Genomic DNA, 25,532 nt, shown 5'->3' with positions numbered 1-25,532 from the left:
GGCGAAATCTATAGTTCACCGAATAGTTAAAAAGCACGAATATCACCCGTACAAAGTTATTCCTGTGCAAGAGTTATTTGATGACGATTTCGATAGGCGAAATGAGTTTTGTGAACGCTTACAAAACATGTGCAATCTAAATACTAATTTAGTAACAAATATTATTTTTTCAGATGAAGCCACGTTCTGTTTGAATGGTAGTGTAAACAGACAAAATTGTCGATATTGGGCAACAGAAAATCCGCATTGGATGATGGAGGTAAACACCCAGTACCCTCAAAAACTAAATGTGTGGTGTGGAATAGTGCGCGGAAGAGTAATAGGTCCCTTTTTCTTTGAACAGACTTTAACGGGACAAGTGTATCTCGATTTTCTCCAATTTGAATTAGTTCCAGCATTACTAGCTTTATTTCCAAATCCATTGGACCCCGACTATCTTGACGAAGAACTAATTTTCCAGCAAGATGGCGCTCCTCCGCACTATGCTGCCACTGTGCGTACATTTTTGCATGAAACCTTTCCCAGTCGGTGGATAGGAAGGAGAGGACCCATCGAATGGCCTGCTAGTCGCCTGACCTAACACCAATGGACTTTTTTTTGTGGGGATACCTCAAGTCGAAGGTATTTGTTAATAGGCCAAATAATCTAGACAACTTGAAAGAGAGAATTTGCAGAGAGTGCGCGCCATAACTCCGGAAATGATTGAAAATGTGCAACGAGACTTTATTGATCGCCTTGGATATTGTCAAGCCGTGAATGGCAACCATTTTGAACATTTAACTTAATTTTTGTTCTTTTATTATTTGTTACATGAATCGTCCTTTTTTTTGATAACTGTTGTTGTTGTTGTTGACTTTAGGCATAGGACATGATGCATGAAACATATGTAGAATTCCACGCGAAAATCAAAGATGAAATAAAAAAAGGTGCTTTCATTTGAAAAAATTAAGTTGATGGTCGTAATTTATTTTTGAGCAACCCTGTATATACAAACTTCGCGTAAAAAAATGTGCAACTTGAAATAAAAATCGACAGGTCCGAGCGTTTTTTTTTCGAACACACCTCTGAATTTTAAATGAATTTAGACATAACTTTTGGGATGCACTGTATATTGGAAATCAGTGTTATATTGTGGGTATCATCTATAGGCCACCAAATGAAAGTAAAGAAAACTTTTTGGCATTTTTTGAGGAATAGCTTATTGAAGTATACTCAAGGTATGATTCCAACGTATATAAACTATATGATCAAGGTATGTATACTAAGTTAATATTATTATGATACTTTTAATTTTACTCAATTAATAAATGATCCTACCCGAATAACTGGTAATTCATCCCCATTAATAGATTTGTTTTTTACAAACTATAATAATATTATTAATAAGGGAGTTTTTGTTTGTCAACTTTCGGATCATTTTGGAATTTTCTGTCAATTTAATGAATCTACTCTCTTGAAAAAATTCCGTTTGGCAACATACAGGAAATTTAGGATATTGATGAAAAAATTTTGTTTTTAAATAATTGTATAATTACGCTTTTTGATAAACATGCACCTTTAAAAATGTCTACAATAAATTGTAGTAATTATTTATTATACACTGCGTATATTTATTATTAAGTAATTGTCTGTCGTCTACAAAAAAGGAAATACTCACCATGGATGACCGATAATATAAAGTTTTTACAAAAATTAAGAAATAAAGCTTTAAAAGAATTTAAAACTTCGAAATTAGCGTATAAATGGGATTATTATAAACAGCTACGTAACTATACAAACTCTGCAATAAAAGCTGAAAAGCGAGCATACTATAAAATAAAATTTCAAAGTTCTAGTATAAAGGAGAAGTAAATAAAATCAAATAAACTAAAACCAATTAATAATCAACAAATTCCTGATAATATGAAAAAGGTTAATGAATTTAGTCGCTATTTTGCTAGTGGCGGTAATAATCCAATAAATGCAAACTATCATGAACTTTTCCATTTTACACAAATAACAGTATTACGGAGAACATATTTAATTTTGAAAATGTCGAAGAGTCTCTAGTAAGTTCAATTTTACTAAAAATTAAATCCAGGGCCTTTGGAGTAGACAATTTAAATATTTCTCTTATTCAGCTTTGTTGTTCCATTATTGTAAAATACCTAACCCATATAGTTATTGAGAGTGGAAACATTTGGAAAGTCATTTTAGGTAAAGGCGTAATAAGTGCCTTTACCTAAAATCTAGATTTTAGGTAAAGGCACCCTTCTGAATTCGGCAACTTTAGATCAATAAGTATTTTACCCACCCTTTCCGAAGTACTAGAACGAATTCTGGAACATTAAATGCGTCTCTTTTTAGAGAGTAATTTAATTTTACCTTCTAAGGAATCTGGTTTTACGGCGGGTTACAGTTGTGCTTAAGCTATGACTGACGTAGTTGATGACATTATTGCTGAACGTGAGAAGGGCAAAGTCACGGCCTTGATATTACTAGACTATAGTAAGGCCTTTGATTGTGTCGTTTATCATTGACATTAATTTTGCATTATGTAGGGTTCAGTGAGGTAGCAGTGAATCTTTTAAAATCGGCGTTCCACAAGGCAGTATTCTGGGCCCTCTTTTATTAACAATATACACGTGCCGATTTTACTTAGTACTGCGACATCGTAAGTACCATCTATACGCATATGATAAACAACTCTATTTTATATTTTTAGCCCGCCAAAAGTAAAGATGCCGAAAATAAAATTAACGAAGATCTAAAAGCAGTGTCTCTTATATCATTAAGACATATGCTCAAGATTAACCAACCCCCTGTAATCTAATATGCTTCTTATTGGCAACTTAGCGATTGTCAATGACCTTCAGAATCAGATTAAAATTAAAACAAATGATGACCAAATACAGATCGGTGATAAATGTAAAAGTTTGGGATTAATGGTAGATTCTACCCTTTGATTTAAAAACCATGTATCTGGAATCCTTAGAAAGGCTTACATCTTACATGGCCCTTAAGTATTATTTATATTCATAGGCAATATCTAGATATATCAATAACATCAAAAAACTCTTTTGTGACTCGCTAATTTTATCTCAATGTAATTATTTTGATGTTGTCTATGGTTGGTGCTTGGACTATGAGAATAAGAGGAAAATACAAAAGCTACAAAATTTATGTATTCGACTTATTTTTGGTATTTGCAGACGAAATCATGTATCACATAAGTTGAATGAACTAAAGTGGCTAAATATATCTAATCACAGATTGATGCATTCATTGTGTTTTTATTATAACATTTTAAAAAACCGTAGCCCACCATACCTTTATCGGAAGATTTCTTTTAGTACTGATGTTCATCATTTGAATCTTCGAAGAAAAACGCTTTAAATTCCGAAACGATTCTTTAAACGACCTTTTCTACAATAATGGTAGACAAATATATTTTTTTAATATCGACTTACACTCTGTACATATTTTAGTCAATGTGTTTAAACATATATTTACAGTGCTGTTTGATGGTCAGTAAATAGCCTTCTGAACCTTGTGTCCGGCATGGATTCAGCTTTTTGGTTTAGTTTAAAAATGTGTTTTATTTGTATTAAAAAGGATTACAAATTAATGTTACATAGGCATGTTTATAAATTTAGATTTTAGTATTGTTACACTCAAGAGTTGGTTTATACAAATTGATGTTTGGCCGCAGTGTTAAAAAGCAGAATTTGCTATATGCAGAAATCTGAATCTGCCGGCCTTTTTATTTACTCGTGTAATTTTTATACAAATGAAACTTTGTATGTATTCTTGAGCTGAGTAAATAAAAAAACATTTATTATTATTATTATTATTATTATTATGATTGTTTATAATCCTTCGGAAGGAGTTGAAATGAATAAATGGTTTTATGGGACATAAAACTGTTACCAGTATTTGAAAAAAAGATAAAAACAAATGTTTCAAATATTCTAACTCCGGAGATATTTCTCGAAGATCAGTAGCGAAGAATACCATTTTGTGAAATCATGATGGATTTTTAGAGGCTGCCAAAGCAACTTTTTTGTTAGTTTAGCTTTGCCACTTAAATTTTATTACTTTTATTTTCTATTGTTCGGTCTGAAAATCAAGAAAATAGCACGCCTATTTTTTTGCTTACGTAATATTATTGGCATTTATGATTTATTTATTGAATAAATGTGAATCCTACAAGAGAATAGAAAAAAATCAACGTAGTAAGTACATAAAATAGCAACTAGACTCTAATATTGTATTAAACTCCAACATTATTTATTTTAATTGTCAGGATTATTTGAATAATAAGGATAATATTATTTTACTGGTTAACGATTGGAGGCCTTAAGTTGTTCTTTTGAGTGAAACTCACATAACTCCTGATGTCGAACCATGCGAGCTGGACATAGATGGGTACACATTGGAACAGCGTACCAGTAATAACAGTAGAACAGGGGGAGTTATGGCTTTGATAAGATGTGATATTAGATATAAAATAAAAAGTGTCCTTTTTGTTAAATGTTGTATCTGGTTATTGTCCTTAGAATTGTCTGTGTGTAGTGTTAAGTATTTGTGTTCAGTGTTGTATCATTCACCAAACAAATATGACGCCAATTTTTTAGACTTCCTCGAAGAATATTTAGATTAAGTAAGCAGTTTCAGTGGTTCTAACATTATTGTTGGCGATTTTAATTTTGATCTGCTTAAACACACATTTTATGGCAATACAATGAAAAATCTTATATATTCAAAAGGATTTACACAAATAATGAAAGAGCCCACCAGAATAGTTCATACAAGCCAAACTCTAATTTATTTTATTGTTACAAATGATAAGCAATTCAGGTACATCAGGTACATCTGACCCCTAAAATCAGTGACCACTCAATTATATCTATTTTATTTAATCAGCAAGAAAAACCATCTGTTGATACCGTGATTTACCAAAGATCTTTTAAAAATTATAATTCTAATTATCTACCGAAAAAGCTGCTTGCTATTGGACTGGAATAAGAATAGCTCTGGTGTAAATTCACTGATAGAGTCAATTATGATGGGGATATTGAGACGATCTTACACCAAATGTGCCCTAAAGTCAAGATAATCCAAAAGCAAAAATATGTGGATAAAAAATGGATAACGTCTGACATTAAAAACCTTATGCATGAAAGGAATATTTTATACAAAAGGGCTGTTCTTTATAGGAGTGAGGGTGTCTGGGATAAGTATAAGGCAAAAAGAAATATTATTGTTAATAAAATTAGAGTTGAGAAGGAAAAATTTTATGCAGAATGCATAGATAAAAATAAAAACAACCCTAAGGAATTATGGAAAAATCTTAAGACCTACCTGGTAAAAGGCAAACAGTGCCCAATCAAATAAACTTTCAAGGAGAACTGGTAAATCAAGAAATGGTTATTGTACAAAAGTTTAATAAATATTTTGTAGATAGTATCAGTCGACAGTATCATTCAAAATATTCCACAATCTCCAAATATGCTAACTCATTTTACCAGGCCCCTGAATCTAATAAAATCTTTTCCGAGTTTAAAAAAAATCAATGAAAAGAATGAAAGAAATTTTAAAAAACCTGAAAAACGTAGGAGGAGGGGAGAGTGGTATATTCAAGGCTGTGCTGTCTGATGTATCTTATGCTGTAGGTGACCGTCTGTTAAATATTATAAACAGTTCTTTAAGCAACGGCATGTTTCCAGAATCCTGGAAACTGTCTACTGTTATTCCTGTTCCAAAAGTACAAAATACCGTTAATCACAATGTATTCAGACCCATTAACACCGTACCTATCTATGAAAAGCTCCTTGAGGTTTGTGTAAAAGAACAAGTTCTTAATTTTTGCAACCAAAATTCAATAATCGATTCCAATCAATCAGGTTTCCGTGAGAATCACTCTTGTGAATCTATGATTGTCTATATGTATATATGTAACATAGTCCAACGTGTTGGGTATGTTAGTTGTCTGTCTGGTATTCTTGATGTTATGTTTGGTGTACCGCAAGGCACAGTATTAGGTCCATTATTGTTTACACTATATATTAATGTTATGATAAAAGTAGTCAAAAAATGTAAAATCGTTTTATTTGCAGATGATACCATGATTTACACAGTTGGTAAAAATCTTAATAATCTAATATACACTGATCTTACTAACTTACTTAGCTGGCTCTGCGACAATAAACTAGGTTTAAATGCCAATAAATAAAAATTCTGTGTGTTTAACAGAAAATCAAGATTAAGCCGGGTAGACATTGACGCTATGAACATTATTGTAGATGGAGAAAAAATTATTTTTGAAAAGGAAATAAAATACTTTAAGGGACTATTTTGGACGCAAGCCTAAACTTTCATGAGCATGCTAATTACATCATGAAAAAGTTTTCAAAGAAAGTTGCATTTATAGCACGCATAGGAAAAATCTATCATTGCACACAAAAGTAATGCTTTATAATGCCATTGCCCTTCCCCATTTGCAATTTTGTTCCACATTATTATTTAATTTACCCCAATATATAATAAACCAGTTTCACATAATACAAAATAGAGCTATGAGACTTATTCTTAAATGTAATTGTTATACCCCAGTTGTGTCTATGTTATACGTTCTAGGTATGTTGCCTGTGAACCAAAGGATTATGTTTAATGTTTATCTGTTTATTTTTAATTTAAAACCTTGTCTGCTACCAGACTATATCTGTGATAAATTGACAATTTTTAGTGATTCACAATTGTTCACAATTATCATACTCGCCACCGAACAGATTTTCTAGTTGACAGATGTAATTCAAATTCAAATTCAAATTCAAATTCAAATTTATTAATCATTTTGGTTATATTATAACAATTTTTAACTTAATTATATTCAATAATAATAGTTAACAGTCATTGTTTTTAACATACACCTAGATGTTGTAACATCTGTTTGTGTATGCTGAGAAATCACAAAATTTTAGTAATAATATAAAATATAACTAACCATAATCTACAACTAAACAAAAATTCTCCAATAAAATTTCCCTTCCCAAAACTATTTAAAAAAATTAAATTTATCTATATTTGAATAAATAAATTTTCTACAGACCTTACTAAAGTTTTTAATATTATTTATATTTTTTAAGCTGTTTGGTAAGATGTTATAAAATTTCGGGGACAAGTATCCTAAAAATCGTTGCCCTATAGATTTTTTTATGTTTGGTATTTTTAGGTGTCTGTTTATATTATTTCGGGTTGTGTAGGAATGACTAACATAATTCTTGATTTTTTCTGATTTATGTGTATAAATGCATGTTGACAATATGTAAATTGAGCGTATATTAAAAATTTCTTCAGAATATAATTGTTGTGTAGGAAATCTTTTTTGTTTTTTGTATATAACTTTTAAAATAAAGTTTTGTACTACATTAAGTTGTTTTAAACAATTCTTGTATAGACCTCCCCAGACAATCACCCCATACCTTAACAAGGACTCAACCAAGGATTTATAAATTAAAATTAGTAGTTTTTCATTTAAGATATTTCTCAAAATATGAAATCGATAAATAAGTTTACGGATGTTTTGTGTTAATTTTAGAATGTGTTGGTCCCATTTTAAATGTTTATCCACAATGATACCCAGATATTTAGTAAATGAAACTTCCTTGATATCAATTAATTCAAGTTTAATTTGTTGAAAGCTGGGGCGATTAGCAGCTGTTATAGAAAATGCAATATAGTTTGTTTTTTGACTATTGAGACTTAATTTAAAAGAATCCAGCCAGTTCTTGACTGTTGCTAGACCAAGTTCTGCAGTTTTTTTTGTGTCTCCCCAAGAAATTCCGTGAAACACCGCAACCGTGTCATCTGCATATGATATCAGTGACCCGTCATGAATTTTAAGATTGGTAAGAGCGTTAATATAAGTTATAAAGAGTATAGGTCCAATAACTGTTCCTTGTGGAATTCCAATTTTTATATAAGATGGTTCACTAATCTCATTATTTATTTTTAAAGACTGTTTTCTGTCCCCCAAGTAACTTTCAAAGACCCTTGACACTGGACCTCTAATACCATAAGATCTTAAAGTATCTAGCAAAAGCTCATGCGGTACAGTGTCAAAGGCCCTTGCTAGGTCCAGAAACACTGCCAAACACTTTCTATCACCATCAAAAGCCTGATTCACTCGCTTTGTTAATTCGCAGACAGCATCGGATGCGCTGAGCCCCCCAATGAAACCAAACTGATTTTGTGTTAATATGTTATTTTTTTGTAAATAGTCAATAAGTCTATCTTTCAAACATTTCTCGAAGAGCTTGGAAAAATTATTGATCACACTTATAGGACGATAGTTACCTATTTCACATTTATCACCTGATTTATATATTGGAGTGATTATTGATACTTTAAATTGAGTAGGTACTGTTCCTGTTTTAAATATTAGGTTGATAATGTGAACCAATGGTTCAATAAGGTAAATATGAAATTTTTTTATAAATTTTGAGCTAATAGTATCTATCCCAGGCGCTGAATTGTTTTTTAACGAAAAAATATGTTTAATTATTTCATTCCTATTAGTTGGTTTTAGAAACATTGAAGATACACTGTTATGATTAATTTTGAATTGTTTTTTTGGTTTTTTTATTTGGTTTTGCATATTTACTCCTACTTTTATAAAATACTGATTACAAAAGTTTGCCATGTCTTTGTTATTTGAAAATTCTTTGTTATTATTTTTTATTTTTATTATGTCATTTCCTTTAGTAGTAATTTGATTTGTAACCTCATTTATAACCTTATACATTTTGCTCATATTATTCTTAGATTCCTCAATTTTTGTTTTGTAATAGTCATTTTTACATTTATTTATTATTTTACCCAATGAGTTTCTGTATGTTTTATATTGTTGTTCTTTTTCCAAACTATAATTTTTTATTCAATTTTCTTTTCATTTTGTCCCTATTTTTTATTGAACATATAATAGCAGCAGTTATCCAAGGTTTTATTTTTTTAATTATTTTTTGTTTTAATATTTTTGTCTCTTCACAGCTTTGTATAATATGTTCGACAACATTATAAAAAATGTTGGTTGCAATTTCGACATCATTAATATTTAAGATAGTGTTTTCCCAATTTTGTTTTATAAGTAAATCTTTTGCCTTCTCATTGTTTAATATTTTTATAGTTTTAATTTTTATATTATTGGAAACATTACCTGCCCGAACCTCGTCTCTAGCAAAATTAAGCAACACAGGATAGTGATCGGTAACGTCAGTTTCCAAAATAAAAGAAAGATGTTTATTTTTGTTTTCCAAAAATTTTTTTTTAAGGAAAATGTGGTCAATACAGGTCCTTGATGTTAATGTGACCCGTGTAGGACCAGCGTAATACAACTCAGTTGCTCAAGTCAATATTATATAGGGGCTTAATAGAATTCAATAGGTTACCGGTTAGCTTAGTCGGCTTTTATATTTTGTGTTATATCATTATACCTTTTATTTTATAGGTTTAAATTATTTTATGTCATTTTAACTTTTATTTATTAATTATTTTACTTTAATTTTATTGTGTACAACTCATGTTTTATTATTTATTTACCTTTAGCTTAAGATGATGATGATTTTATTTTTACATTGTATATGTTTGTTTTTCTTACCTTTTTTTATATTCCCACTCATATGTAAATGCATAATCTTAAACATATTTATTTGCCAACAATACTCGTACCTTATACCAGCACTATTATTGTAATATTATCCTTATTTTTTGGTTTTGTTTTGGTTTTTAATTTTAGTTTATTAGTTTCTAATATTATATTAAATGCCATACTACCGTAAAGTGGAGCTACTTTGTGACAATTTTTTAGCTTTTTTGATAATAAATCATGTAAACTTGCAAATAATATTATTTTAGATACACCAACTTATCGTTTCATATTTGTTCTTTCTTGATTCAAATCGATAACTCAACATGTGAAGTAGAATTTGAGAAAAAAACAAAATAAAGTGTCACAAAGTCACCCCATGGGTCGGGGTTACTTTGGGACAGGGATCATTTTGTTTGATATTTAACGTGAAATACAATTTTGGCACAAAGTAACACCCATGCTCTATTTATATACAAAAAATATATAATATTAAAATTTTAAATAAGGATATTTGATAGATAAAAACACATAAATAATTACAAAATAACTTTTATTTTACATGTCTAAATGCTCTTATACAAAATATTAACAAAATGTTTATTAATGTGTAGGTAACTTTAAACAAAAGAAAACTAAGTAATAAAACTGGTGGTAAACAATATATGATACACCTGTGATTACACAACAAAATCACTTAACTCTGGAATGTCAAATACCGCTCATCTTCCACATTGAATTGGGGCATTTATGCCCATACTTAATAATTTCCTCATTTCTATAAAATATCTCGTCTTTCTTTTGAGGCCACTTCCACTGCTTTCCAACACGTTCCATCACATGTCGCTCCTATGCTGTATACCTTGACCTGGAAAATACTTCCTGAAAGGCCTGAAAGACCTAAAAGGTCCTGATTTTGACTGGAACTATCTGATGTTGATTCATTATCTCGACCGCTTTTTAGGCGTTTCTTTTGTTGGATGCTGGAGGGTCCAGGTTGAGGGTCATCGTTGTTTTGCGTATTCTCAGCAAAAATGGGAGCAGATGGGATGTTAAAATCACTACTACTTATGCTTTTACCTGGTGGAACGTTTAGGCGCTTTCTTCTTTTGATCTGCCTCCCTTTGGTTGCATCAGTCCTTACGTTGGTAAGGTGTTGAATAAAACTATTACCCACAACCTCAGCTATTTCGGTATCTGTTGTTACAATACGAGTGCATAAAAGGTCCATGACCTCGTTTCGATCTAAAGGATAAATGCCTGTTTTTCTAAAACCAGATCTTAGGCTATCAGGTCCTCTTTCTTCTAACTAACTCATCAGCTTTTTTAAAAGGCTTGGAAATTCATCCTTTGGTATGGAAGAGACTCTGCTGCCGTAGTTGCTTGCCTTCCACTCGTTTAAAATTTTGCGCCATTTTTCCTTTATTGGGCGGAAAAAGGCCACGTCAAGTGGTTGGAGTAGATGCGTTGTATTAGGAGGTAAAGGTATGTATAAAGCGAATATTATTAGCTTCACATGCTTGAATGACCTGCTGATTTAAATGCGAGCTAAGATTATCTCCTATAAGGGCCTTTCGTCCTTCTTGCCATTTTAATATTGGCAGCATAAGATTTAAAAACCAATCCTCAAAAACTTGGTAGTCAAACCATCCCGAAGCCGTTCTATTATATCACGCGTTTGCGGGTCCATTTTCAATTCATGTATTTCATAATTTTTGAGATTTATAATTTATATAAAGTGGAGCTAATTGACCCTCGGCATTTCCGCATACCATTAGAGAAGTACAGGCTTTGGATGTGTTTCTGATTCGCTCAGGGTACTTTGTTCCCCTTTTGGTTATTATTTTTGTCTGGCCTGGGTCGTCAACAAAGTTTGTTTCGTCATAATTCCATATATTTTCTGCAGGAATTTCTTCTAACTCAGCCTTCAAATTATCAAAGAAATTTTTTACAGTTTCTTCATCAGTAGCAGTCCTAGCATGTGTAATATTCTGCGCGATTCTCTGTGAAAGCTGCGGTTGTCGCTTCAAAAAGGACTTGACCCAATCAGGTCCTGGCATATTGTTTTTAAAAGGCTTAACTTTTTTGCCTTGACGTTCTATATACGATTTAACTATACATCTTAGATCAAATGTGCTTACGGGAAAACCAAAAGTTGACACAGTGATAATATGGGCGGCAAAGACATCTTCTTCTTGGTCGGTAAATACTTTTGGTTGTCCAGGCCTGTTTTTGTGCCGTTCTTTAATTTTCAGCCATAAAGTATTTCGATGTATACCATATTTTTCCGCAGCACCGCGTAATGATATTCGTTTATTTTTTATATCATTAAGAGCTTCAGCTAACGTTTCTTCTGTATAGTTTTTGTAGCTGCGGCAGCCAATTTTTTTTTTTGTACGCTCTTGGCATTGTATCTAAAAGAAAAGAATTTTTTTGGTCTTTGTTTAACAGGCAAGGGGCTACTTTGTGACATTTTTTTTGTCACAAAGTCGCTCCTCGTTTTGTACTTTATTCGTAAAAATAGAAAAAACAAATTAAAAAAAAACTCGAAAGTATACAATTTTTACAGTAAAGCAAGCAAGCATATACTTTAATATAAACTTACCTTAGTTAAAAAATCTTTCACGGTTTTTTGCGCTCAATAGAAAGTTTACACACAAATCGAAAAACACCTGTTTGCCTAATTTTCAACTCTGCTCTGGTATGAGGAGCAATGTTTTGCTACCGGCTTTTGTCATATTGACCTAGATGGCGTTCCCGGTACACTATTGTTATATGAAATTTAAATCGTTCTATCGTTTTTAGCGACCTGGTAAAAAAAATAATTTTAGTTAAAAGTGGCAATGTCATAAAGTAGGCGGTAGTGTCACAAAGTAGCCCTACTTTACGGTATGTATTTTATTTTTATGTAGCAGATTTTGCTAAATAAAGAAGATTATATTATTATTTATTACTTATACGTCGTAAAATTTAATCATTTTTTATTGATGGTACCTTGAGTTGCTGCAAAACAAAGTTCTCAAAGTTCTGTATTATTGAAATCCTCCCTGATTTAGACCTGCGAGCGGACTATTTTCAATAAGAGGGTTGTAATGGTTAAGGCTCATAATGCGGTTATGATAAAAGAATTTTTAAGAAACACTTTTTCTAATCATTTTATTAGTGGGGCTATATAGGCCATTTATCTAGATCTCCAGATTTGTCCCCAATGGACTCTTATTGTTGGGGTTACTTTAAGGAGACCATTTAGAAAAATAAGTTTAGGAAACCAACAAATTTAAAGGAATTGCGATAGAAAATGATTGAAAATGCCAATTTTATTTTACTAATAACCCTTATGGAAATACGTAATGGCTTTTATCATAGGTTAACTTATTGTTTATCCAAAGAAGGAGGTGTGCCTGAGTCTTTTATTTAAATAATTTTTGTTAAGTTGTTTATTTAAGAGTTTTCATTTTATTTTGTATAGTGTTTCATTTATTTACTTTTATCAGAGTTCATATTTATATTTTTCTTAAAATTTTCATTATGTGCAAAGCATCATAAACATTTTGAGATTATTAAGCTTTCTTAAGGGGTCACTTGATATCCGCTGTATTTAAAACTCAACCATATTCAATTCAACCATTACAACAAAGAATTGTACAGGAGTGTAGAAGTATGTCTCCTGAAACTCTTTAAACCGTCCCAGGCCAGTTTGAATTCCGGCGGTACTTGTGCTTGGAGAAGAATTGAACCCATTTTAAACAATTCATAAAGTCGTAAAGGTAATCAGTATTTCATTATTATTATCATAATTTTTTAAGGAGTTGCATTATTTAAATGCACATAAAATACTTTTCACTCATTTATGAGGTTAAGAAATAGGGATTGTCATTTAAAATTTTAGGGGTAGGTGCACTGGCGGTCAGGGGGCTGAAAGTAATACGACAACAAATGCTTTAAAAATTGTCCCCCTTGATATATAAATTAACGTGTTTTGCCTAATTTTTATACTTTCATTGGCAGAAGCAATATTAATTTGCTGTTCGTTTTCAAATGGTCACCCGGTACAATCAGAGATAAAGTATAAGTTTAAATTATACAGGGTGTTCCTTAAAGACGTGCTAATATTTAAGGGAGTGATTTCTGGACCCAATTTAAGTAAAAAAGTTCCTATGAACATATGAGATACAGGGTGTTAAAGTTTGAAAAAAATAAGTTTTTTAATAATAACATAAACAATATTTAAGATATTTTTATGATATTTGGTACATGTATTCTATGTATTAAGACGCATTTTTTGATGTGCAACAAAAAATATTTTCTCTGCCAGTGGCGTCTCTACAGGTCTTCTATTGAATATTTTTAGTGGAAAAATACTAAGCCACCGCTTTTTTTAAAATAATTTTTTTTTTAAAACCTCAATCACTTTTTAGCAAATTTGATCTCTTGGTTTTTTACGTCGGACGCTTAGTTTTCGCTTTTAGAAAACGAATAGTTTTCGCTTAAAAAAATAAAAACAATTTTACTTTCCTAAAAATCTGATGCGGTGTAAAAATGTTTGTTCGTCGATTGCAAGCAAATTAAGGCATCAGACTACAAGAAGTATGAAAAGTTAAAAAATTTAAATAATTTAAGAAATTTTCGTGTTTTTAAGGCGTTTAAAAAGTAAATGGAAGTAAAAAAGTGCCGTAACGCGTCTTTATTTAACGCAAATCTCCTATGCATTTTTCTTATTGCTCGTTGCTATGAGCTGGCTTTTTAGGGAAGTAAAATTGTTTTTATTTTTTTAAGCGAAAACTATGCGCCGGACAAAAAAATCAAGAAATCAAAGTTGCTAAAAAGTGATTGAGGATTTAAAAAAAAAGTTTTTATTTTAAGAAAAAGCAGTGGCGTAATATTTTTTTCACTAAAAATATTCAATAGAAGACCTACACTAGTGGTCAAAAATTAAATTGACAAATTCCATTTTTATGGATATATTTTATCTGAAGCAAAGGAAAAACCGGTTGAGCTTATTAGTGTTCAGGAATGTAAACAACATAGTTTAAAGAAACAAATTCCATAGATTTTTATTGCTTGCACTTTTTCTCAATATTTTTTTTATCAAATTCCAATAATTTTGTTTGACTGCTAGGTGGCCAAAATTGGATTGACAAACAACGTAATTATTTATTCAGTCTCTGAGTTTTATGGGTTGGTTTCTGTTGATTTGACTTTCCTTACTATTAGTTTTGAAAAATATTCACAATGCCACGTGGTATAACTTTATCGATCGATATTAAGATGCGAATAATCGACGATTACCGGAAAGGGGTTAAACAGGCGGATATTGCTCGAAAATTTTCTATTTTGAGGGCAACAGTAAGTCACATAATAAAAAATTTTAATCTCCGTGAAAGTGTTGTTCCTCTGAAAAAAACTGGCCGACCAAAGAAGACCACTAGTCGTGTTGACAAATTAATTTTGAAAAAAGCAAAACTTGACCCATTCGCAATTTCAAAAGAAATCAAGCTGCTTTTGGAAGAAGAAGGTTGGGTTCAGTTAGTTGTCGTACCATATAGTGACCAATATAGAGATTTAAAAAAAGACGCCCTGCAAAGAAACCACTGCTAAGTTTAAACAACGCACGGGCGCGATTTAGCTTTGCTCGAGAGCATAGTCACTGGACAGTATCCGAATGGAAAAAGGTTATTTTTAGTGATGAATCAAAGTTCAATTTAATTAATTCGGATGGCAAAAGATATGTTAGGCGTCCTGTGAACCAAAGGTATGATCCCAAATATACGGTGTCCACAGTCAAGCATGGAGGTGGTTCCGTGATGGTGTGGAAGTGTTTTTCGGGCTATGGGATGGGTCCACTACACTTGATAGAAGGCACGATGGATCGTTTCATGTATAAAGACATACTGCAGGATGTTATGGTACCTTACGCTGATGAAGTTATGCCACTCAACCACTACTTTCGACATGATAACGATCCGAAACACGCATCCAAGGTCGTTAAGCAATGGTTGACCCACGAAAAAATTAATGTTATCAAATGGCCGTCACAGTCACCAGACCTAAATCTGATCGAGAACATTTGGGATTACATTGATCGTCACATCCGATGTAAAAATTCCAAAAATAAACAAGAACTTTTTGAAACTTTGAAGGCATGCTGGATATCCATTGACACGTCCTATATTGATAATTTAATTAGGTCAATGCCCAAAAGGTTGGTGGAAGTGAGAAGAAATAGAGGCTACGCAACGCATTATTGAATAAAACCTTTTAAATTTTCTATACTTATTTTTATTTTAGTAAGCTTTGAATTTGTCAATTTAATTTTGGCCACTTAAAAATTGTTTAGTTTTTTAATTTTTTTTTATAAAATTGAGTATTACGAATAAATAGTTTAAATATAATTAAATATTACAAATAGGCTCCGTTGTTTTTTAATCAGGTACTGTCCCACCTAATTTATCATTTCCTAAACCGTGATATAAACAAATTTAAAAAAATAAGTAGTTGTCAATCGACTTTTGGCCACCAGTGTATAAGGAAATACGTAAATATTGTTTTTGTACATCAAAAAATGCGTCTTGATGCAAAGAATATATGTACCAAATTTCATAAAAATGTCTACATTATTGTTTCAGTTATTAATAAAAAACTGATCTTTTTTGAAACCTTTAACACCCTGTATCTCAAAAGTTAAGATGCTTAGTACATATGTTCATAGGAACTTTTTTTCTTAAAATGGGTCCAGGAATCACCCCCTTAAATATTAGCACGTCTTCAAGGAACACCCTGTATATAAAATCGTTAAATTATATATAAAATCTCCCGTGTCAACACATCAGGTAGATACAACTAGAATTCATAAAGTGCAAAAAAGTTGTTTGCCATTTATTTACGGCATAAGAAAATATGATCCTGTGTCACATAAGTTACAGGATGCCAAAATGTTGAATATGCAGGCTAAATGTAAAATACACTCATTGGTACATTTGCACAATATTATTTTTAATAACAATTTACTATATTTGACAAATAAAATTAAATGTAGAAAAGATGTTCACAGCTTAATCCTAAGATTTAGGGGTCTTATATTTTCACAAAACCTTCAATCTTTAAAAAAATATTAAGGCAGCTGATGTTCCTAACAAATGCTAAAATGCAGTGCCACTCATTTACATTTTGTTACGTATTTTTTTATTTAGATCTTTCTGTGCCATCATACTTAAAATTATCGTATGTACATGTATTGGCATAAGATTAATTTGTTTTCTTTATTATTAAAATGTATTACTCATGTGATTTAATAATATTAGTATAATTTTATGTTTAATTGTTTAGGTGCTGAACACTTTATTTTTTACTCCCATCAACTTTTTTTTGCAATTCATACATTTATTTCAAATATTGTATAGATTATTTTGCAAAAAATAAACGGTATTACTATTATGAATCATATTGAATAATTTGTAATAGAAAAATTAAAAGTTGCCATATTTTTTCCATAATACTGCAATAATAAACAATATTTATTTTTCTATAATATAATGTTTATGATGTAAGTTTTTAATTGGTAGGCATTAGCTAAAATAAGCAAGCAGACCAGAAAAATTACCTTATCTTAACTTAATATAATAAAACACATACACAAACAGAAACACGCACACATACACACACGAATAAACAAATCACATTACTTCAAATATACATTAAAATTAATATAGAATAGCCCCGGCCGGGTACAACAAAAACATTCTAATATCTTTGTTGTTACACAATTCTGAATGTGAGGTTGGAATTCGTACTATACGCACATGTTTCAGGGTATTCCGGTCATATGTTACGTCACTGTTTGCCATCGATTTTAATTCAAATATCCCCGCTATTCTCGCTAATTATTACTCGCAAAAATCATGATACTGGATTAAAATTAAAATGAAATTGTTTTTATACCTCCACTTAAGATTTATCTGGCTAATCCTGACTGTATAAAGCACACGAGTGGAAGATTTAATTAAGTTGTTCAGTTTTATTACGTTTAACAATTTAATTAACTGTTTATTGTCAGTCTATACAATAATTTAAAAAAGCCTCGTAATGAGTTTTGCTGATTGCATTGAAAATTGTCTTTGCATTGTTAAAGTGCTAGGCTATAACATTAAGATAATTTTATCAATATTTTTATAAGCGATAAGTAAATTATTCGATGACGCGTTATCAATATTTTATATGATGTCACAAAGGCATATTATATCATCTTTATAGTAGATATTGAGCCCTATGAATAAAAAGGAGCATTTGCTTATACTTGCAAAATTTAAAGTAAATGCTTCAATGGCCCGTATGAATAAAAGTGAAGCTTTTGCTTATAAGCAAAAGGTAGAAGCAAAAGGTAATGCTCTGAGCAAAAGGTGGCGAAAACCTCAGGTCGAGACTTGTTTAATTTCATGTGATTACGTTTGGCTCAGACTAATAAGCTGGTTCCTTTGTGTCTGTGGTTTCATCTATATTTCTTGTTACTCAAGTAGTAAAAAAAAGCAAAATGACTTCTAGTGAAGAGGAAGTTGAACCACAGAGTAATATTAGTGAATTGAATTTTATTGCAAAGGAGATCCTCATGCCCTGAAATTTTGATAAAATCACAAATTCCAAGCGCAAAGAAAAAGAAAGACCTAGCTGTCGAAAGAATTACAGCTAAATATGAAGCTTTTTTTGAAAAGAAAATCGAAATCACCAAGTTAATGAAGAAAGTTAATAACATGAAAACAAGACTAAAGAAAAAAACAGATATTAATAAGACCGGAAATCGAAAAATAAAGTTATTGAACTGGGAAAAATTGTTGTTCAAAGCAATGGAAGGTGATACAAATCCGACAGTTAGTAGAATTGCAGGTAAGAGTTTTAATTTTGTTGATTTTTTTTTCTTAAATGTGAAAAACTACTGTGTTTGCGTAATCGATTTTTGAGCTAAAGTCAGTATATTGATCTTCTTTATGAAAACGAAGGACGGATTATTAAAACTGAGTGTCATGCCATGTCAAAAGTCAATTGTAATTTGATTTCTAGCCACTAGTTTTCAAGGCAACAATACTTCTCAATTTAATCTTCTGTGCTTAACTTTTTTTCTTTTGTGCCATTTCGACGTCTTTACAGGGGTTTTCACCTAAAACTCCGACCTCCGATTTTCGATAAATGAACAGAGATAATTTAGTTAGGTAAAAAGTAGTTGATAACATGATAACGGTCAAATACAATTTTTGCAAGGACAATTTATTAATCGATATCAGGGACCTCGTAATTACGAAATTTTATAAGTATTATGTACATCCAATTTATAGACGTTTTTGTCATTTACCCTAACTCGGTCGGATCACTCGTGTGTTTGTAATTCTAACCTAATTTTTCAACAATAAAACTTTTATCACCCTGCAAATAAAAATATTTTTATAGGAGCCAAATCTTGTGGCGTGTTACAAGAAAAAAGTAAAACTGCTGAAAATGAGAGTTCGTCATCATCAGTAACAGAAAGTAACAATCCTGGCAAGCAAAACTATGCATATTCCAGCGTTTCTGCCACACAATCCTCAAAAAGAAATGCATTAGCGACATACGAAACAGACGAAACAAGAAGTTTGACCACTTCAGAGCTGCAACGCTTGGTATTATTAGACCAACTGAAAACCACCAGGGTGCAGAGGGAATACTACAATGTGAAACTTCAAGAAATAATGGAAAAAGTGGAAATACTGAAAAAATTACAACTGTAGGTTCCTTGACATATCTGGACTTGTAAATACTTTTTTTTTGGGCATAGTTGAAGTATTTTTTCATTTTGTTTTGTACTATATTCGTTTTTGTTATTACTACATTAGAATTAATTAAAATATTAGAAACCATAATATAATGGTATTTTTTTGTCCAGTATTTTGTAAACAATAAATTTAAAATAAAAAACATATCTGAGTTTTTTTTCAAACAAATAATTTATTACATACAAATTCCTTACTAACTGATGTGACAGAATTAAAAGAAAATAGTAATTTCATCGAACCCTTTATCATATTTACTAACAATAAAAAAAAAATAAGCGCTTCTTTTCAAACGGAATCATTTAGGTAATTTGTAACATGTTTTTTACTAAACTGTGTGACACAAAGATGAGTGTTTCTTTCTAAACGGAAATAATATAAGCTATTACATAATTAATACTAACCTAGGTGACACATGGATCAATTTATTAGATATTCATATCGTAGATTATATCAGCTAAATTTTGTCTCACTTCCTGTCCTCGAATACGAACATGGTCGTCTTCTAAGTCAACAAAATTGTTTTCATTATTATCAATAAAGAGTTCATCTTCTTGAAAATCTTCATCTCTCAATGTTTTTGCAATGTTGTGTAAAATAAAACATGATATAATAATATTTGGAATATTTTCACTTTTAACACGACAAACATACTTCAAGATTGGAAATCGACGTTTAATTTGCCCAAAGCAGCGCTCGATAATTACTCCTTCTTGTTTCAAAAGATTATTGTAACTCCTTTTAGTTGGATTATCGGGATTGCGAAATGGAATCATGAGCCATGGCTCGATTCCATAACCTTCGTCTCCAAGAAGTACGCTGTTCCTTGTTCTTGCCATAATTTGCCGAACTTCCGAATTTTTCCAAATTCTGCCGTCGTGGATCGATCCTGGCCAACTTACATCAACACTAGTGAACATACATTTGGCGTCACAAGTTGCTTGCACGTTAAGCGTTGCTTTTTCTTTCCGGTTGATATACTCATCACCATGAAAACTGGGTTTTTCTATACCGATATGCGTACAGTCTATGGCACCAATTGCAGTTGGGAAACGATATTTATTTTGCCATAAGTCCTTTGCTTCCATTATAGCATTATGAGAAGTAGGACATTTTATCCACTGATTAGCTTGCACAACAATTCTATTAACGACGGTATTCACTGTTCGTGATACTGTTGACTGCTCTACACCAAGCTGCTCACCTATACCTTTTTGGAATCCAGGATCAGCCAGATACCTTAAACATATTTTCATCTTCTGTAAAGAAGAAAGAGCACCACCTCGCGTTTCTGTAGAAGGGCCCAGAAAATTATTAGCTAACCATTCCACATTACGATTTTCAAATCGAAATAGACTTTTGAAATCGCTATTTTGTGAAGACGACCGAGGTTTATAATATTTCACCTTTCGCAAATTCACTACTTCGGCCATTCTGAATATTTTAGGCACTACGAACAATTTATTTAACCGATCCGTTATCTATTCTCAGCAGGTGAGTCTAAGTCTGACTAGATGCAACTATTTTGAAGGATATGCTCACGACTGAAAGTAAAAACTCACTTTTATTCATACCATTTACTTTCGATGTAAGCAAATCCTCCTTTTGATAAGCATTTGCTCCGTACTTGTTAGAAAAAGGTTTTACTTTGATTATTATTCATATGGAGGGAAGGATTTGTTCTATATTTTGCAAGTATAAGGTTATGCTTCTTTTTATTCATTCGGGCCAATGAGTATGAACAGAATTGTAAGGTTTGGTTAAAAATATGAAGCAAATGCTCACGAAATAAAAGGATTTGCTTTGAGGGTATGAATAAAGCCAATCATTTGCTCACAAGTGTGAGCATTTACTTGCGTAAAAGTGATGTTGCTGTTTAGTAGTATCAGACCTATAACCCATTAGTAGATCCGCGAATTCCATGTGGAACGATTTTCATTTTTTACACGACTGGGTGACTGCAAGTAAATATGGCTGAAATAACAAATATTCGAAGTGTAAAATACTACAAACAACGGCGTACACCCCGATCGAGTGATTTTAAAAGCATATTTTAATTTGAACAGGAAAATGTGAAGTGGTTAGCTCAGAACTTTCTAGGTGAGACTGTAGAACTGGTGGCGCATTATCTGCTGTCCACAGAATAAAAATCTGTTTAAGATATTTGGCAAATCTATAGGTTTCCAAAGCGGAATTGGCAAAGAGCAGTCCACGGTATCTGGCACAGTGCAAATACAGTGGTAAAACAAATAATACAACAAGCCAAACGGTGGATTTAGTTTCCTAAATGTCACCATGCCGTAATGAAAGCTAAAGAATTGTGGGTAAGAAGGTTTCAATTTCCGACTGCTATTGGAGCACTAGACTGTTCACACGTTAAAATAGAGAAACCTAAAGTATATGGACACGAATACATAAACCGCAAAAGAAAAGCAACTTTGAACGTGCAAGCTACTTGCAATGCTACATATTCACCAGCGTGGATATGTTCTAGGGAGGTAATAGCCCCCCACACACGAGGACTCCAGCGCGCGTGATTGGAGTGTGCCGTTCCAACCCGCTGGATTGGCACGTTGCGGGCCAAGAATGTGTCCAGCCACAAACGTACAAAATAATCGCGCGGGTAAATCCGACACTTATGAGTTTCACATTCAAAGACTCGCGTTTGTGGCAGAAAAGTGTGTCGAGTCCTGTAGACTTGGCGGGGCGTGTGGCATTTTAGAAATCTGAAAAGGATTGGCGTTGGTAGTGTTTGCTTGTTCGACAGAGTATACTAGTTAAAATCATGTTAACGTTAAAAAATAAAAGTAGGCGCAGAGCAGTAACTTGTGGAATAATATATGCATATATCGTCCGTACAAAATAAAAAAAATAAGAAACATTAATACAAACAGAAAATTAGTAACAAAATGTTGAGGCTAGAAAAAAACAATTTTTGGGTTACGATATTCTTTTTATAAATTGCATTATTTTGTAATTACTTACCTAGTATCACTCACTTTTAATAACAAAGATTTACTACAACGGAACGGTTCCTTTTAAAAAGAAATAAAAACGGATCAACACTGCACCGGAACGTCGTGATAACGCACACGATGAAGTCTTCGTTTGTGGAGGCTTTAAATGATTTAAGACGCCTCGTTTCGTGTCGGCTGGAATGCCACTCCAAACCTGCGTGATGGTTGGTACCACTAATTAACACTTTTTCGCGGGGTTTTTGAACGGCACACTCCAATCACGCGCGCTGGAGTCCTCGTGTGTGGGGGGCTAATGCGAAATACAGAGAATGTCGTTATTATCGCTGATCCGGATTATGGAATTGAGCCTTGGCTTACGACACCTTTTCGAGAACCTGTTGACACAGAGGTAAAGATGGTAGATGGTCTTTCAGGATTCAGGTTTTGAAGGCAATAAGGACGATGAAGAGGCCGTATTTATTGATGGGGATAAAGAAGAAAATCATGTACGACGTATCCGTGCTCAGGAATACCTGAAGCTTAATCTAATATAATTCTAAATTATAACGCATAGTGTCTGTTGATGTGTTTTTGCAAAAAAAACTTATAATACAGGTATATTATAATACAGGGTGACTAAACGAAAACAAAACGGCGGCCATGTCCGGCTCGTAAAGATTTTAAAAAGAAAACGCTCGGACACGTTAATTTAGATTACCAGGGCGAAACATTTTCAAAGTATAATACGTCCCCCATCTGTCATCCCTTAGTCAGGGTGGAACTTAGCTCAAAAATTTTAAATGGAACAAGTGGGTCGAGTTATACCTTGTTTAAAAGGTCTTTCGATTCTCTTTACGGCTATACCTAGTGTTAAAGGATTTTACTTGAGCGGTTCTCAAACTATTGACTATTTTAACATTTAATACATATTTTTGAAAAACCTGTATTGAAAGTTGAGTTTTTGGAAAAACTGTATTAATCGCAATTCTTTGTTAAACTATTAATTTATAACAATCATAGTCCAATGCATGATGCAATAATACAGATTTTGTTCAAATCGTTAATATAGGAAGGAACCAAATAAGAATGTTAAAATACAAATAAACAATAAATAATAATGTCACTTAGAGGTCAGTTCAACTTGGTCAGAGTGAAATCGGATTATTGATTTTTAGTTTATCGTGTTAAACAAAGTAATAGTCAAAATGGTAAATATCCTACAAGAGAGAGTAGAGATAGTGGAGTTATTTTTTGCTAACAATCAAAATCCATTTCAAACAGCGGCACTTTTCAATGAACATGAAGAAAACAGAAACGTGAAAAGAAAGTATCTCATAGAACTAATTACAACATTTAGGGTAACAGTGGCCTAATAAAAAAGGAATGTTAAGAAACCGGTAAGAAACAAAGTTGTAGAGGTTGCGGGTTTGGGACATGTTATTATGGATCCTACACTAAGCACTCGACAGTTAGCTTTTTCATCCCTATTAATAAAAGCTGGTACATGAAATAAATAAAGACGATGAGAATCGGCGCTTGGAGTTCTTTGAAGTAAATAGTAAAAGAGAATTAAATAATCCCAATTATGTTTTTAAGATTTGTTTCTCAGATGAATCTTCGTTTTTCTTAAACAGCACTGTAAACCGTCATAATTCTGTTATTAGCCAGACCACAATCCACACTTTTATTACGAAGCACAAACTCAACATCCCCAAAAATTAAACGTTTGGTGTGGCATTTATGGCATATTATTGGACCTTTTTTTATACCCTGTAATCTTGATGAGGATATGCACCTTAGGTTATCACAAGAAGCTATCGATCCGACAATAACGAACATTATTAAAAATTACAATAACAATCAATTCGTTGAAGGCGAGGTGATGTTTCAGCAGGATGGTGCGCCACATCATTACGCAATAGCTGTCCACAATTCTTTAAATGAGAACTATCCTGGTCGCTGGATTGGATGGAGAGGCTCTGTTGAATGGGCCGCGCGGTAGCCTGATCTTTCACCTCTGGATTTTTTTCTGTGGGGTCACCTAAAGAGTAAAATGTATGCTACCCAACCCGCTTCAAAAGAAGAATTGCGCGAAAATCCTGATAAGCTACGAAATATGCGACGTCGGTTTGAACAAAATCTGTATTATTGCATGGAAGTTAACGATGTCCATTCTATTGCCAGTTGGACTAGTGTTTGTGTACGATTGTTATAAATAATTATTATATATAATATTATGTAATGTATTATAATGTTAAAATAGTCAATAGTTTGAGAACCAATGAACTAAAATCCTTTAAACTGTGAAAACCGTAAAGCGAATTGAAAGACGTTTCAAACAAGATATAACTCGACCCACTATTTCATTTAAAATTTTGAGGTTAGTTCCACCCTAGCTAAGGGATGACATATGGGGGTGGTATTATACTCTGAAAACGTTTCCCCCTGGTAATCTAAATTGACGTGCCCCAGCGTTTTCTTTTTAAATTCTTCACTAGCCAGACATGGCTGCGGCTTCGATTTCGTTTAGCCACCCTGTATATATATCTTTAATATTATTTACACATATTTATTGCTTAGAATTGTCCGTAACATGTAAATTTATGGCCCAGTTTTCATATCAAAGTTTTTGAAATTACTCCTTAATTTCTCTGACACCTTGTATAATAAAAGCAAACAATAGCCTTATTACAATTTGTTAACAGCGACAAAAGACACAAAAATTAAATAAAGTAACCATCCGTAGCCGAAAACCCAAAATTAAGAAAATTGTAATAATTTTTGAAAAAGTTCATTAAAATTAAAGTTATTAAAATTAGGTATATTTTTGCAAAAATAATAATTTGGTTCAAAAAATCGGGTGTTTCAACTTTTTTGTTTATGACTCCTCCTACTAATCAAATTACAACTTTAGTCACGACAGTAGGAAAACTCGCAATAAATAACAGGCTCACAAATGAAGCAATTGCTTTTACTCTTATCGTTTGCTCTAAGCATTTGCTTTAACTTCTACCTTATGCTTATTGGCATTTACTTTAGTTTTATTCATATGGCCCAATGGCAAGTTTTAACAATCTGTTACGCCCCAAAACTCGGCATGAAGGTGAAATAACAAATAACGTCACATACCAAAAGGCCACTGTGGTTTTCTTACTG

General features: G+C 32.2%; 1 protein-coding gene across 4 annotated transcripts in view; it reads right to left on the bottom strand.

The window, feature by feature from the left end:
• The window catches only part of LOC126737436 (proton-coupled folate transporter), a 32,438-nt gene extending 10,015 nt beyond the window's left edge, over window positions 1-22,423 (bottom strand). The window contains exon 1 of one of the 4 annotated variants that reach the window (XM_050442341.1): window positions 22,405-22,423. Coding sequence is in view for 1 of the 4 variants with exons in the window: in XM_050442338.1 (XP_050298295.1) it covers window positions 17,425-17,469 (45 nt within the window). In the remaining 3 variants the exon portion in view is untranslated. The other 3 variants (XM_050442340.1, XM_050442338.1, XM_050442339.1) reach the window with 3 other exon arrangements.
• Between the last annotated feature and the right edge of the window lie 3,109 nt (window positions 22,424-25,532).

This window comes from Anthonomus grandis, chromosome 6, assembly GCF_022605725.1.
Source record: "Anthonomus grandis grandis chromosome 6, icAntGran1.3, whole genome shotgun sequence".
NCBI lineage: Eukaryota > Metazoa > Arthropoda > Insecta > Coleoptera > Curculionidae > Anthonomus > Anthonomus grandis.
Note: the sequence above shows the minus strand (reverse complement) of the source record. Positions and strands in the feature narration are given on the sequence as shown.